The sequence below is a fragment of the Anabrus simplex genome, chromosome 2 (assembly GCF_040414725.1).
Source record: "Anabrus simplex isolate iqAnaSimp1 chromosome 2, ASM4041472v1, whole genome shotgun sequence".
Classification (NCBI taxonomy): domain Eukaryota; kingdom Metazoa; phylum Arthropoda; class Insecta; order Orthoptera; family Tettigoniidae; genus Anabrus; species Anabrus simplex.
Genome location: NC_090266.1, coordinates 589,502,662 through 589,518,661, shown reverse-complemented (window position 1 = coordinate 589,518,661; position 16,000 = coordinate 589,502,662). Strand labels below are relative to the sequence as shown.

At 43.7% G+C, this 16,000-nt stretch overlaps 1 protein-coding gene across 1 annotated transcript in view; it reads right to left on the bottom strand.

The window, feature by feature from the left end:
* Syn (synapsin) overlaps nt 1-16,000 on the bottom strand; it is a 713,980-nt gene that overhangs the window by 37,062 nt on the left and 660,918 nt on the right. Inside the window, exon 6 of the mRNA XM_067140976.2 lies at nt 15,320-15,584. Within this exon, the coding sequence (XP_066997077.1) occupies nt 15,320-15,584 (265 nt within the window). The remainder of the gene's footprint in view (nt 1-15,319; nt 15,585-16,000) is intronic.

Sequence of the window (16,000 nt, the reverse complement as noted above, 5' to 3'; positions counted from 1 at the left end):
ACGGTGCTCTCGTCTTACTACCAGCATGTTTCCAGCAGTGTAGCGTAGCGGATGTGGTTAGGCGTTCGCCTAGCATTCGACGGAATGTACCAGCGGCGGTTCGTATCCTGCATCGTTCGAATACTTTTGCATCGGTATGATGTTTGAATACGTAAACACAGGCCCATGTTTGCCATATTCAAACAGTAGAATGACGCTGTGTCCGTCTCTGTGGCTAGTGTGATTAGCTGCCACCCCCAGAGGCAGGGGTTCGATTACCGGCTCAGCCACGAAATTTGAAAAGTGGTACGAGGGCTGTAACGGTGTCCACTCAGCCTCGGGAGGACAAATGAGTAGAGGTGGGTTCGATTCCCACCTCAGCCATCCTGGAAGTGGTTTCCCATGGTTTCCCACTCCTTCTCCAGGCAAATGCCGGGATGGTACCTAACTTAAGGCCACGACCGCTTCCTTCCCTCGTCCTTGTCTATCCCTTCCAATCTTCCCATCCCCTCACAAGCCCCTGATCAGCATAGTAGGTGAGGCCGCCTGGGCGAGGTATTGGTCATTCTCCCCAGTTGTATCCCCGACCCAATGTCTCACGCTCCAGGACACTGCCCTTGAGCGGTAGAGGTGAGATCCCTCGCTGAGTCCGAGGGAAGAAACCAACCCTGGAGGGTAAACAGATTAAGAAAAGAAGGGAAAAGAATGACGCTGTTATTCATCTTGTGCCCTGCGCATACTCCGCTGGTACTGCAATCTCTCCTGTCATTCGGCATGTCTTCCACAGATGTATACGTTGACATATTCCTCATTTATTGGGAAGCAAGACAAAACGCATGCCAGGCACTACGTCTGTACCAGGAACGGTACCCCGACGGGCGACATCCGGGTGCTACGACATTCCTCCGTGTTGAAAGACGCATAAGGACAACAGGCGTGATTTGCATCCAGTCACCAGTCCGCGATAGGCCCGTTACATCGGGTGAAACAGAAGAGGCTGTTCTGGAGGCAGCTCTTAATAATCCACACATCAGTACAAGGGCGACTGCACGTCAGATGAACACCAGCCAGCCGTCCGTCTGGCGAATACTGCATAAACATAAATTTCACCCATACCATCTTGAGCTATAACCAACAGCTCCATGAGCGGGATTTCGAAACTCGAATGGAGTTCTGTCGGTGGCAATTAGGCAGGCTGAACAATTTTGCAGCATTCGTATCGCATATCGTGTTCTCGGACGAATCGCGCTTCCACAATAATGGGAACGTCAATCGCCACAACATGCACTATTGGAGTCCGGACAATTCTCACTGGGTGCAACAGGCGGCGCATCAAGTACGATGGGGAGTGAATGTTTGGTGTGAAATCTTGGGGGATCAGCTGATTGGACCTTATTTCTTTGAGGGCCATTGGACGGGCTCACGCTACCTGCACTTTCTGCGTCACGAACTCCCACTGCTGCTGGAGTATGTGCCCTTGCACAATCGTTTGACGATGTAGTTGCTACAGGATGGAACTCCACCACGTTCGACTTTGCCCGTTCATAACCACCTGAATGAGGAACTGCCCGAGAAATGGATAGGATGAGGAGGCCCTGTTTTTTGCCCCACAAGATCACCGGATTTACCCCGACCAGCTCCGGCAACTCATCACGAACGCCTGCCGAGCAATTATAACTGGAATGCTTCAGCGCAAGATGATCTATTGGACACCGGGCCCGAATGCGCATAAACCAAAACGGTCATCAAGTTGAGCATTTGCTGCCGTAAAACATTGTCAGGGCAGTTGTGTTCCTATTATTTTCGGTCTGTATGTGTACGGCCGTCCGCCTCTGTGGTGTAGTGGTTAGTGTGATTAGCTGCCACCCCCGGAGGCCCGGGTTCGATTCCCGGCTCTGCCACGAAATTTGAAAAGTGGTACGAGGGCTGGAACGGGGTTCACTCAGCCTCGGGAGGTCAACTGAGTACAGGTGGGTTCGATTCTCACCTCAGCCATCCTGGAAGTGGTTTTCCGTGGTTTCCCACTTCTCCAGGCAAATGCCGGGATGGTACCTAACTCAAGGCCACGGCCGTTTCCTTCCCTCTTCCTTATCTATCCCTTCCAATCATCCCATCCCCCACCAAGGACCCTGTTCAGCATAGCAGGTGAGGCCGCCTGGGCGAGGTACTGGTCGTTCTCCCCGGTTGTATCCCCGACCCAGTGTCTGAAGCTCCAGGACACTGCCCTTGAAGCGGTAGTATTAAACAAATATTTCAAAAATTCGTAAACTTCACCCCGGACTCGAACCTCTCACCTGACATGCAAGCCCGCTCCGCATCGCCTTTACCAACTACTCTACGGTTCCGCACGGCACATTGGTCAGCTTGAGCAAATATTAGGTTTTCTGCGGTCACGATATCAATTTAGTTTTTCGCCGTTGTGTCAGGTTCATATGATCTAGAAGGCGCACACATGTCTTCCAGTGTTTATTACGAGTATAACATTTTGGCGTCCTATCACGGTGAGGAGGTAAATACCAAGATATCCGGTTGCGTTGTCTGAGCATACCTGCAGGGTAGATGTTTTCAGGACGGAATGAATATTGTGGGTTGCATAAAACTACATTGGAAGGGGCGGCTGAATCACGCGTGTATATGTATTTTCGATAATCATCTGCGTCCACCCCACCGAAACTGTTTGGCAGGAGACGGAACATTTTCCAACAAGACAATACGTCACCACTCACATACGGCCAAAATAACAACTACTTGGCTACAGAGTAACAAGTATGTTCAGATTCTCATGTGGCCTGCATCCAGAGCGGATTTCCCACCTGTTGAGTATATTTAGCGACTCCTAAAACGCAAGATTGCTCAGTGAGATTCTCCTGATTCCGCCTCTGTGGTGTAGGGGTTAGTGTGCCACCCTCGGAGGCCCGGGTTCGAATACCGGCTCTGCCACGAAATTTGAAACGTGGTACGAGGGCTGGAATGGGGTCTAGTCAACCTCGGGAGGTCAACCGAGTAGCCATTCTTGAAGTGCTCTTCTGTGGTTTCCCATTTCTCCTCCAGGCAAATGCCGGGATGGTACCTAACTTAAGGCCACGGCCGCTTCCTTACCTCTTCCTTGTCTATCCCTTCCAAACTTCCCATCCTCCAACAAGGCCTCTGTTCAGCATAGCAGGTGAGGCTGCCTGGGTGAGGTACTGGTCATCCTCCCCAGTTGTATCCCCGACCCAAAGTCACACGCTCCAGGGCACTGCCCTTGAGGTGGTAGAGGCGGGCTCCCTCGCTGAGTCCGAGGGAAAAACCAACCCTGGAGGGTAAACAGATTAAGAAAGAAAGAAGATTCTCTTGAATGAAACTGTATTGCTTTCGTTGCAGTACGTGAGGTACGCATTTGAGTATTGTTTACGTTGTACAATATTATATGGAAACGAGGTGCTGTTAAATCTCTTTTTTGACATAATTCTGTACAATAAAGTTATATTTTAAGGATACGAAGATATATCTGCTTCGACTTGGCTTTTGAGGGGGTTCCCATAGAGAACGAACTTCATTGTTATTAACGCTGTAGATGGAGAATTGATTGGGGTGTAAAATTCAGAGTACAGATACTTTGGTAACGTCCGTTGCATTGGTCCTTGAGTTTTCAAATGTGTTGTGCCCGATTCTTCACTACCGCCGTATACCACTGGAGCATTGCATTCTTCTTACTGATGCTATTTTACGCAGACGTACTTCAGTCTTTTGAAGCCTATCGGCTTTTAGGAAATTGTTTTTGATAGCAACTTCTCGATTACAAAGAGTTATGGCAGACAATTATAAACCAGGTAAACTATACGAGAAGTAGTGAAGATAGTCAAAAGCTTTCCACTGCTTAAGATACTTACGAAACGCATTGACGTTTTAGGCTGATTACTCATTCTAGGAGACTCATTTCAGTTTATTGTAGGGTGGTAGTATTCTCATGGGAATGAACGAGGTTTATGGACTGGGAGAATCCCAAGGATGGAGCATGGTGAGCCACATATACTGATAAATTCTGTGACGCTTGATAACTGGGTAGTTTTGTCGCCATGTTCTCTGGTTTCTCGCCAAGACGACCATGGCTTGAATCCAAATCAATGCAAGTAGAAAGGCTTAAATGGTAATTCAAATCACATTGGTTTCGATTTCAGGTAAAATTATAGATACTATGGTTTATAACTTTAGATTAATTGTCACGTAGCACCTCGAGAATGCTTTTATTTATTATCTGTGAAAAGTCTACAGATAGAGGAGACAGAAAGTAAATTGAATTACAAGATTATTCTGCGGGGCACCTAACAATTATTAACAATATTTAACAATTCGTGAAGGAGGTAGCTTTCATCACGTCTAACGGGAATATTATAATGTTAATAATAATAATGATATTTGCTTCACGTCCCACTAACTACCTTTTTGCAGTTTTCAGAGACGCCGAGGTGCCGGAATTTTGTCCCGCAGGAGTTCTTTCACATGCCAGTAAATCTACCGACACGAGGCAGACGTATTTGAGTACCTTCAAATAGCACCGGGCTGAGAAGTGTTCGAACCTGCCAAGTTGGGTTCAGAAGGCCAGCGCCTCAACCGTCTGAGCCACATAGCCCAGCGAACGGGAATATTGATCATGGTGGTCGATATAAGCAGATTTTCTGTTGAACAGCGTTTGGTTACCGCAGTGTGGATGAATGAAAGGGCCCCATTTTGGACTTTGTGCAACGATCCTAAGAAAAATTGGAAATTCCATTGCCTCCCAAGAAGGAGATTATTACGATGAGAGAAATGTACATTGGACATGGAGAGTGTGAACGATTGGACTTAAAGTGGAAGACCTGTGACAATAATGGAAACATGCTTCATTGTACAGGCATTTGTGGAGCAGTCGTCAATAAACACTTACCTGAACATGGTGGGTTACCCCGTAGAACAATGTGATATTGTATTAAAAATATTTAGGCCAAAAACCTTTTCGACCTTTCGACCTTTTGGACAGTCATAGAATAATATGCTTTGACAATTGTTCTGTACACAGCCCGCAGTAACTATATTAGTAGATACCACAATTTTACAAGGAAACGGAGTTCTCAAAATTTAACTACAAATTTTTGAGAAATTTTAATGATTCTTTTCCTAGTAGACAGGAGGAGGATTGGATACAGCACGACTCTCACCTTACGTGGCAATCAGAGAGATCAGACTTGCCGATTACTTGTAACGGATTATGAGCTTTGGTTAAGGATAAAATCAGCCAATAGCGCTACCGGAAATAGCTGGATTTTGGACTAGTGCAACAGATCCGTTCAGAAGTATCATGGGAAATTTTATTCGCAAAACATCAACGAACATCCTATTCAGTTGTGTTCCGATAGCGTTGTTGCTCTGATATTCTTGCTAAACAGTGCTCAGTATGGGAGTATATTACAACACTAGCAAGATACCCGTGCTTCCCTACGGTATTATACTGAAATTTATAATTGAATGCTCAACATTTTTTATATAATCCGCCAAAATTTGCGATCTGGCGGCAAAGTTACTCCAATTTTTCAATCTTTATTTCCAGCAATCGATTTAGTCCTTCCTGGGCTAGCTCCAGGTATTCCGCCCGGTCAGTTGGGTCCCTAAATCTTTGGCATCTTTTCCTATAAGCATTTTAATATGGATCAAATCCTTGAAGAGAACCGGCGTGTTGTCATCTTGGGTGCTTTCGCGGTACTGAACCCGCGGCCGGACTGCATTCGTAGTCAATACCCGTCCAGGACCCGTTTCCAGCGCGGTCCGCACGTTTTGACGACGGTCTAGAACATTATTATTATTAGGGTGGGTGACATTAGTTGACTTTAGATTATTATTATTGATGTCCTGGACCCCGCAGCAAGGTGCAAGACCGCTACTTGGCGGTAAATTACATCTGCTGCCATTGTCATGGCTGGCAATATGACCAACACCATTGTCGCGCGATGGAAAGTGCGCGCGATTTCTGGCGATACGAATGATATACTTCCGTGCATTATTGACCTTATTATAGAGGTGAACAATTGCATGGACAATAACAATCCTATCGTTTATTTCAAATGTTTTTAAATTTTTATTTATATGCCAGGAAAATCCACTGTAATCTAACTTCAAGTTCTCCAAACGAAAAGATGGCTCTTGCTATCTGCTATTTGATATTTTCTTTTACGTCGCACCGACACAGATAGGTCTTATGGTGACGATGGGACAGGAAAGGCCTAGGAATGGGAAGGAAGTGGCCGTAGCCTTAATTAAGGTACAGGCGCAGCATTTGCCTGGTGTGAAAATGGGAAACCAAGGAAAACCATCCTCAGGGCTGCCAAGAGTGAGGTTCGAACCCACTATCTCCCGGATGCGACCTCACAGCTGGGCGTTCCTAAACGCACGGCCAACTCGCGCGGTAAGATGGCTCTTGAAAACGAACAGAGGAAAGATTTAAAATGATCGGTTTATGATTAGAATGAGTACATTATGAACAGTAAAATCACTTGGTCTCAACTCCTTTTTCACCCCACCGCCTCCAAAAAAAAGAAGACGTGTTTCTTTAATAGTAAAGGATCTTCTAAATACCAATTATCACGACTCTAACATCTTCAGTTTTTGAGATCTGTGTCCTCATAAAAGGAATTCAACTCATTTTCACCCCCGACCCCAAGATGATTTCCTCCCAAAGCGCGTTTTTCTTTGTTTTTAAAGGAGATCCAAATACCAATTTTCACGTCTGTAACACCTTTAGTTTTTATTAGATGTAAGTATCCAAAACCAAACCCCATGGCACTACAACCCTTGAAGGGCCTTGGCCTACCAAGCGACCGCTGCACAGCCCGAAGGCTTGCAGATTACGAGGTGTCGTGTGGTCAGCACGACGAATCCTCTCGGCCGTTATTCTTGGCTACCTTGATCGGGGTGTAAGTATCCACATACAATTAATTCAATTAATTTTTCAATTTTATTCACCTCCGCTCCCCTTCATTGGATTTTCCGAGAATACGTGTTTCTTTACTTTTAAAGCAGATTCCAAATACCATTTTTCACGTCTGCAAAATCTTTCGTTTTTAAGATAATAGTATCTTCATAAAAATATTTCAACTAATTTTTCAATTTCCCTCCCCCCCCCCCCTTTAAGTGGATTTCCAAAACATTCTACGTATTTCTTGCAAAATCTTTCGTTTTTGAGATAACTGTATCTTCATAAGAGTATTTCAACTAATTTTTCAATTTCTCTCCCCCTTTAAGTGGATTTCCGAAATCAAAAACTACGTATTTATTTATTTTTAAAGGAGATTTCTTATATAAAATTTCACGCCTGTAACATCTTCAGTTTTTGAGATATCAGTATCCTAATTAAAAGAATTCAACAGAATTTTCAGTCACTTTTACCTCCACCACCCAAGTGTTTTTTTTTTCGAAAACAAAAAAATGCATGTTTCTTTACTTGTTATAGAGATATAAATACCATTTTCACTTCTGTAACATGTTACGTTTTTGAGATATACTTTTAAAATGCTCATTTTAAAATTTCATCCCCTTTTTAGTTCCCCTTAAGTGGATTTTCCAAAAAGAAGTCACCTATGTTTCTTTACTTTTACAGGAGTTTCCAAAGACCAGTTTTTACGTCTGTATTATTTTACGTTTCTGAGATACACTGTAGTTATAATCTATCTAAAAATTCACCCCAATTTGTCACCCGTTTAACCCCCATTAATTGGATTTTCCAAAAACAAACAAATACGCGTTTCTTTATTTTCAAAGGAGATCCCGAATACCAATTTTCATGTGTGTAATATCTTCAGTTTCTTAGATATAAGTATCCTCATTAAAGGCATTCAAACGCTTTTTCACGCTTTTTCACCCTTTTTCACCCCTCGTATTGGGATTTTCCGAAAACAAAACAATACATATTTCTTTATTTTTACAGGAGATTCTAAATACAAATTTTTACATCTGTAAACTTTTAAAGTTTTGAGATATAGATACACTCATTTTAAAAATCATCCCCCCCCCATTAATTGGATTTTCCAAAAACAAAAAATACGTGTTTCTTTATTTTTAAAGGAGATCCCAAATACAAATGTTCAGGTCTGTAATATCTTCAGTTTCTGATATATAAGTATAGTCATTAAAAGCATTCAACCACTTTCTCACCCTATTCACCCCTCCTATTGGGATTTTCCGAAATAAAAAATGCGTGTTTCTTTATTTTTAAAGGAGATTCTAAATACCAGTTGTTTTACGTCTGTAAACATTTAAAGTTTCGAGATATAGATACACTCATTTTAAAAATTAATCCCCCTTTTCATCCCCCATTAATTGGATTTTTCCAAAAACAAAAAAGTACTGTTTCTTTATTTCTAAAGGTGATCCTAAATACAAATTATTAGGTCTGTAATATCTTCAGTTTCTGAGAAATAAGTGTCCTCATTCAAGGCATTCAACCCATTTTTCATCCTTTTTCGCTCCTCCTATTGGGATTTTCCGAAATAAGAAATACGTGTTTCTTTATTTTTGAAGTAGATTGTAAATACCAATTTTTACATCTATAAACTTTTAAAGTTTTTAGATATAGATACACTCATTTAAAAAATTCACTCCCCTTTTCACCCTCTCAGCGACGGAATATCAAAAAATCCTTCCTTAGCGAGCACCTACATTGTAATGTAAACGTATCCTGAAAATTTCATTTCATTATGTCCAGTAGTTTTGGCTCGGCGATGATGAGTCAGTCAGTCAGTCAGGACATGTTCTTTTATATATACAGGTGATAAGTTTAGTATAGTGGGCCCTGCACGCAGGGATCATTGCCCAGTGTAGCCTATAGATGGCGAGGCTACTCACCTTAATAATAATAAAAAAAAAGTAGGCCCACCGTGCAACGATCACCGCGCATATGAGTCTGGTGATTAACAGATGTTAAATGATGGGTTGGGCATTAATAGCGCAACATACACCCACCTTCTCATCGTGCAGAGGTCTTGACTGTAAAATATGCGGGTTTCTCGTATGCCAGATCCTATTGTTCTGTGAATTGACATATCCACTCAAACAAAACCATGCTTCGTCACTCATAAAAAAGAAAGTTCGGATTCACGATACCATCGTGGATACTATTCATTAGACAAATGCATAAAAGTATTCTTGCAATGAATTCTGCAGACTGTATGTTATGGACTGAATGAGTCTGGTCCGCGCGGCCACTTGTTCTGTCTGTGGAATTTGTCCGGGTGAATGTGCACTTAAGGATACTGGTTACTCCTGTCACTTTTATTCCATAATAACCTCATAAAGGTAGGTTTGGTATCAGTAAAGCCATATAAATGTGACAGGATTCAACAGCCAATTACAACATTAGTTAGAGCATCGCTTACTGGCCTGCCACTTCGCAAGAATCTTTCTGAGTTGGTCAAATGTAGTAACAATAATTAAGACAGGTATATTGTTGTTGTGTAGTACAAGAACATACAATTTTGATGGCTTTTCTCTTTGGTTTTCCATTACTATGGTAAAAAATAATGCACTAGGATTCCTAATCTGTCCATTACTTTATTATTACGGAGACTTAAGAACACAATTTGAAGTTTATGTTACAGAAGAACTACGAGGGCTGTAAATAAAATATTGGCAATATTGATAGAACGCAATATTTAATGAATTAACAAGTACAATTGCATTGCATTCCTTCAATGTAGTCACCCGCAAAGTCTATTACGTTTTTCCAAATGTCGGGGAGCCGTTGGGAACCGTTGCCGAGGCGTCCTCCGTTGATGCCAGCGACGCAGTTCCCTACTGCGCGGAGTACAGATGGCACCTTATGAAATAGGCGGCCTCGGAAGGTCTCTTAAACTTCGGAAACTGGTCAAAGTCACAAGGACTCATGTCTGGTAAGTACGGAGTGTGTTCCAAGACCTCCCAATGCCACAGTAGCAAAAAGAGCTTGACATTGCTTGCGACATAACAACGTTCGTTGTCATGCAACATGATAGAGCGATCTTCTCGCAATGGCCGTTTGCGCTGCATAGCCGGACGCAGATGTCTTTCCAGAAATCGGCAATAGTAGTCACTGTTGACGGGTTGTCCCTCAGACACAGCATGCGTAAGAATAACACCCTCGTAGAGGTATGCCACATTCAGCATATGCTACACCCGAATGGATTCCTGTTGAATTTTTTGTGGACGTGGCGAACCTGGACGACACCATTCATTCGATTGGCGCTTTAATTCAGGCTCGCAGGCCCGTGCCCACGTCTCATCAATGGCGACAATACGCTGCAGAAATGCGTCTCTTTCCTTGCGGTATCTGTCCACGTGGTTGCCAGTCAGTGCTTATTGATGTCATTTCTGTACGTCGGTGAGTTGGTTTGGAATCCAACGGGACGCAATTTTCCTCATGTTAAGACATTTCGTTAATATGTGTCGCACCGTTTCATGACTGAGATAAAAACCTACTGATAATTCCTGGACAGTCCATCGATGTTCTACAGAAACGAGACCGCGTACGATGTCAATCTGATCTTGAGAAGTGGTCTCATTTTGACCCGCACGAAACGCCTTAACCCATCGTGCAATCGTCCTATACGGTAATACTTTCCCGCCGCAGGCTTCACGTAATCCCCGATAATATTGTGATGCATTTTTGCCACGGGCAACCTCGATTTTAACCCACGAACGCTGACCACGTTTTGAAAACATGCTTCAGAACAGTGAGATCGGCACTCTTCAATTCAACGCCACACAGCAACAACACTCCCAACTGGATGGCCGTCAAATGCACACTACACATCGGCAACAGCGCCACCTGACCACTCCCATATCCTTTTTGCGCATGCCCGATCTCCTGCGAGTGTCTCTACTACGTTGACATTTCTTTATTTACATCCCTCGTATTATCATTCATTTATTGCAGGCAAGCGTGTAGTCTTACGTACCTTACGTACCTGGATATAGACTACAGTGCGCTGGCCCCGCAGTCCAGGGGTTGCAAGCCTAACACCTGCCCGAACCAGGTTCCATTCCCAGCCAAATCAGGGACTTCTGACTGGATTTCAGGGCTGGTTTGTTGTCCACTCATCGTACGTGAGAACAATTGAGCCCTGTGAGATAGCAGTCCCGGTCTATAAAGCGAATAATAACGGCCGAGAGGGTTCGTCTTGTTGACCACTCGTCAGCTCGTAATCAGCAAGCCTTCGAGCTGAACGTCGGCCACTCGGCAGGCCAGAATCCATCAGGGCTGTAGAGCAATGGGATTGGTATATGCAGGGTGGGAGGTAACCGATAGCACAAAACTTGCCGGAACAGCGTGTCGCTAACAACTGCGCCATGCTTATCGAGTTTTCCGTCCTTGAGACTCCGGATTCGATTCCTGTCTGGTCCAGGGATTATTACATTAACAAATGCATTCACATGGCTCGGGGACTGGGGGTTTAAAAAGTCGCCTTCAACACTTGTACGCATCGCACAACAAGACACGACACTCACCACCGCATTATCATGCAGCATTTCTCCTGTACTGGTTGGCGAAAGGAACAGCATCCGGCCTTAAAACTCTGCCAAATTTCCTACAACCCCTGACCCCACAGTAAAAACGGGATGGATCGGGTGAAATAGAAACAATCCCAGTGGTATCGCTGCTCGTTTCTCACCAACGTACTCTGAGTTTGATTCCCGGCCAATGCATGTGGGATTTCCGAAAGGAAATGTCACGTTCTATGCGCTGGACTCCGCATAAAATTTAGCTTATCTGGCTTATGATCACAAAAGTATAGGTCACGTAAAACTCTAAGCGTAGTTTAAATTTTTAGTAGAAAAAATGAAAACACAACATCAAAGCGTCTGTGTGCCTTTTAGAGTGTGACACACTAGACCAGATTGGTCGTGCGAAATGGTGCACATTCTCACTGCAGGTGTTCGAATTATCCACCGTTGGTGGTAATACATGCTCAGTACCTTCCGAGAAAATTCTCTTGAAACCACCTCGGTACCTTGTGGTTTTGTCTGATGTCGTGAGTAGCTTCGAAGACACTTTCCCGGAGCTCTTCCAAGGTTTCCACTTCCCTGTGATACCCAGAGAAAGTGGCGTCGAGGTGGCTGTGCACTGCTTTGGTAATGTGCGAGGATACTCTATCATGCAGGAACCACATGTGTTGTCGGGTATGGAGTGCAACATCTTCTAGTAGTAGTAGTAGTGGTGGTAGATTGCCTTCCGGAAACTGTAGATAAGATACAGCAGTCAGTCTATGATGTAATGCCACAGGTTCTATGATAATGCCACCAAAAATCCCTGTTCAAACATTAATGGCAACCCTTATCTGGTGGTGAAATGAAATGGCGTATGGCTTTTAGTGCCGGGAGTGTCCGAGGACATGTTCGGCTCGCCAAGTGCAGGTCTTTCGATTTGACTCCCGTAGGCGACCTACGCGTCGTGATGAAGATGACGACACATACACCCAGCCCCCGTGCCAGCGAAATTAACCAATGATAGTTAAAATTCCCGTCCCTGCCGGGAATCGAACCCGGGACCCCTGTGACCAAAGGCTAGCACGCTAACCATTTAGCCATGGAGCCGGACGTATCTGGTGGTAGGATCGTCTTATAGCATAGGGATTATTCTCACCACTCATGGGTGTTATGAAAACTGAAGATGCCATTCCTCGTAAATGAGACCTCGTCTGTGAGCAAAGATTTTTGGTTGACTATTGACCCATTCAGAACAAGGCCATGTGTGGTACATAATCTCTCTCAGGTGCTCCAATCGCTGCAAGTGGTACAATGTTGCTGGTCTTCCCGTAATATTCATAGGACGATTCAATGGGGCACTCCTATCACCGCCAAGATTTGGCGAGTACTCCTTCCGGTGTCCTCTGCAGCAAATTCTGATATGCGGTCCTCTCCACGAAGATCACGTCTAGGCTTACCAGCATCACGCCTGGGCATGACTTTTTCAGTGTCAGTTTGTCCCTGTATAGCTGCTACAAGACAACATCTCACCAGAAGTGACGAGAATGAAGTGAAGCTGTTGACCTAGAAAGGTCAGACTGTGTACTAGGATACACAACCTCTCACTAGAAGAAACGAGAATGGAGTGACGCTATTAACCAAGACAGGTCAGACTATGGACTAGAATAGGCAATTACCGAGCTCGATAGCTGCAGTCGCTTAAGTGCGGCCAGTATCCAGTATTCGGGAGATAGTAGGTTCGAACCCCACTGTCGGCAGCCCTAAAAATGGTTTTCCGTGGTTTCCCATTTTCACACCAGGCAAATGCTGGGGCTGTACCTTAATTAAGGCCACGGCCGCTTCCTTCCCACTCCTGGCCCTTCCCTGTCCCATCGTCGCCATAAGACCTATCTGTGTCGGTGGGACGTAAAGCAACTAGCAAAAAAAAAAAATAGGCAACCTCTCACTGGAGGGACGGAACGAAGTGCTAATAAAACGTGGGCAGGCGTTGGCTCTCCACAACACCGGTTTATTTCATTTTTCTGTATTCCTTAGAACTAAACTGTATGTGGGAGTTGAGAACATGCAGCCTGAGGGATGGTCGGGTAACGTGGACGTCATTCACAGCCAGTCGTCTGTCCTTTTTGTCCTACCTACACTTCCAATACCCTTCTGGGAGGATTTTAAGATTGGCAGGAGGCCTGGCATGTACATGTAGCTCACCCCAAATGCCTGAAATGGGCTGCGCCACCGCAGGACGAAGATACGAATTTACTTTTACGAAGATGTTGCAAACTATGTGCTGGGAAGACTTGGGAGTGAGGAGACGAGCTGCTTGACCAAGCGGTATGTTCCGAGCTTTAACTACTGTAGACAGATGGCGTGAAATGGCATTAGAAAACGAATGTGCTTGAGTGGAATATTTCCAAATAAGAACATTCTTAATAGTGAAAGTAAAGATGGAATTTAAGAGGACAGATTGAGGAAATAAAATCGTTTATGGGAAGAGGATTTAGGGTTTGGAATAATTTACCAAAGGAGATGTTCGATAAATTTGCAACTACTTTGACGTTTAAGAAAAGACTGGGTGAAAAGTGATTGGGAATCTGTCACCTGTGTGAGGGCCCTAAATGCAGATCACAGGTGACTGATCTAACGTACGCCCGTATGGAGCCCCTCTTTGTGGAAATCGTTCAGCGTACATCTCCGCAGCTGCAAGAGAATTCTGTCCTACTTTTCCGTAAATTATAAAATATAATAATGTGCAAATATTCCCTCGATGTGAACTATGCCATGGCTAAGCGGTATGTGTTCACTAGTTACACACTAGTCATGTTCCGGTTGTAAACACTACGTTCCAGGTCGCTCCTCAACTCCCAACGAGGCTGCCAACCTCGTGAACCGTTTGTTTCATATTGGCTGCATTGTCACATGTTCTTTGCTACCCTTCAAGTCCTAACTCATCGTGATACCTGGCAAATAACCAATAAGCATTTGTTCTCACACTTATTCTTAGGTGTCTGTACACTCCATCGTCTTGCGTTTCGAGCCATTAACCCTGGATTCATTGTGATATTATAGCGTAACGGTGCAAGCTACAGACCTGAAACTTACGACATTGTAATATTCTGCTCATGGTCTCTTACTTGTTTTAATTTCCATCCCGCATAGTGAAAATTGACATTTTAATTAAATTTTACGTTGAATCTAAACAACACAGGTGCATTTCGATAACCCCATGTGCATCGGCTAGAATTCGAACCGCATCCATCTTGATGAGAAGTCAGTGACAATGGCACTCAGCGACAACGCCCCTGCTTTCATTTATTGATCTGGAGTGTAAGGTCGTTTAGTATTCATCAACAAAGCATGGGTTGTCACTAACCATTAATCACAGACGTGAGAAGCCGCAGTTTTGTCCAAATTAAGGCTACAATAGACCATATTTGGAGCAACGAAGCTACTGATGAGAAGTAACGAAACAGGTTTTAATTCCTTTTACTAACAAGAGGTGATAAGTACATGTTGCAAAACATATGTTCTTAGTATTTGACGATATGTAATACGGAATTTGTTCCGAAGTCAGAAATTTGTTAATGCTGGCAATTGCTTGATATTTAAAATGTTTTCTAGTGAAGAGTATTTACTATTTTCATAGGATAGGATGCTGCAAATGAAGACAATTATATAATTAGTTTACATAAGCATTTCTAGAGCATGCTGTATTCTACCACTTCATCTCACTGCACGCAAAATCTTCCTATGCACTAGTGCTGGCAGTGATTGTAATAAATATTGAAGGTCATTGTGTTCAGCCAGTCACAAATGTAATTCGACAGTTCCTATTTTGTTCTTCCCTACTTCAAAAATGAAAGCACTATATGAGACTGACCTGCATACGATGTGCAACCAACTCTGCAACATGGCGCCTGTCCTCCTCCTGGGAATCTCCCATGAGGGTAAGTGCGCTGTCGTTCACCTCGATGATGAATTCGCGCCCGTCCTTGGCTACGATAATTTCTAGCGCGCAGATATCAAGCCCTCCGAACAGCTCAGATACTTCATCCACCCACATCTTATACCGTTCCGTCATCTGGATCTGTTCTAGCATGGCTGAGCCGGTGTTTGTCTTCCAGTTTCCCGAGATCGACTTGCGCCTGCAACGAAAAGGAAAGCCCACACGATCAATTATATCACATAACAATATGTAATCAAATTCAGAAACATACAGTGAAATATATTTTGACACAAAAATTGATTGATTATTATGACTAATTATTTAATCGTATTTGAGGCTTGGAAAATCAAGGAACTAAATCAGTTGAACAATATGCTAGAAATAATAGCCAATGTTAAGAATGCAACTATCTATATGATATTTTGTAGAAAAGATGTGAGTAGGCTGACAAATTATTTTTACATTGCTCTGTTTTAGGCTGGCTTTGCTGTTTTGACTGGTGAACTTTGTATTTATAAAGGCAACAGGGTGACTGCTGCTGCTGCTGCTGCTACAAACACCGCGTATCCTACTTCTACATTATCGAAGTGCCTGGTAGAAGGATATTCATAATTA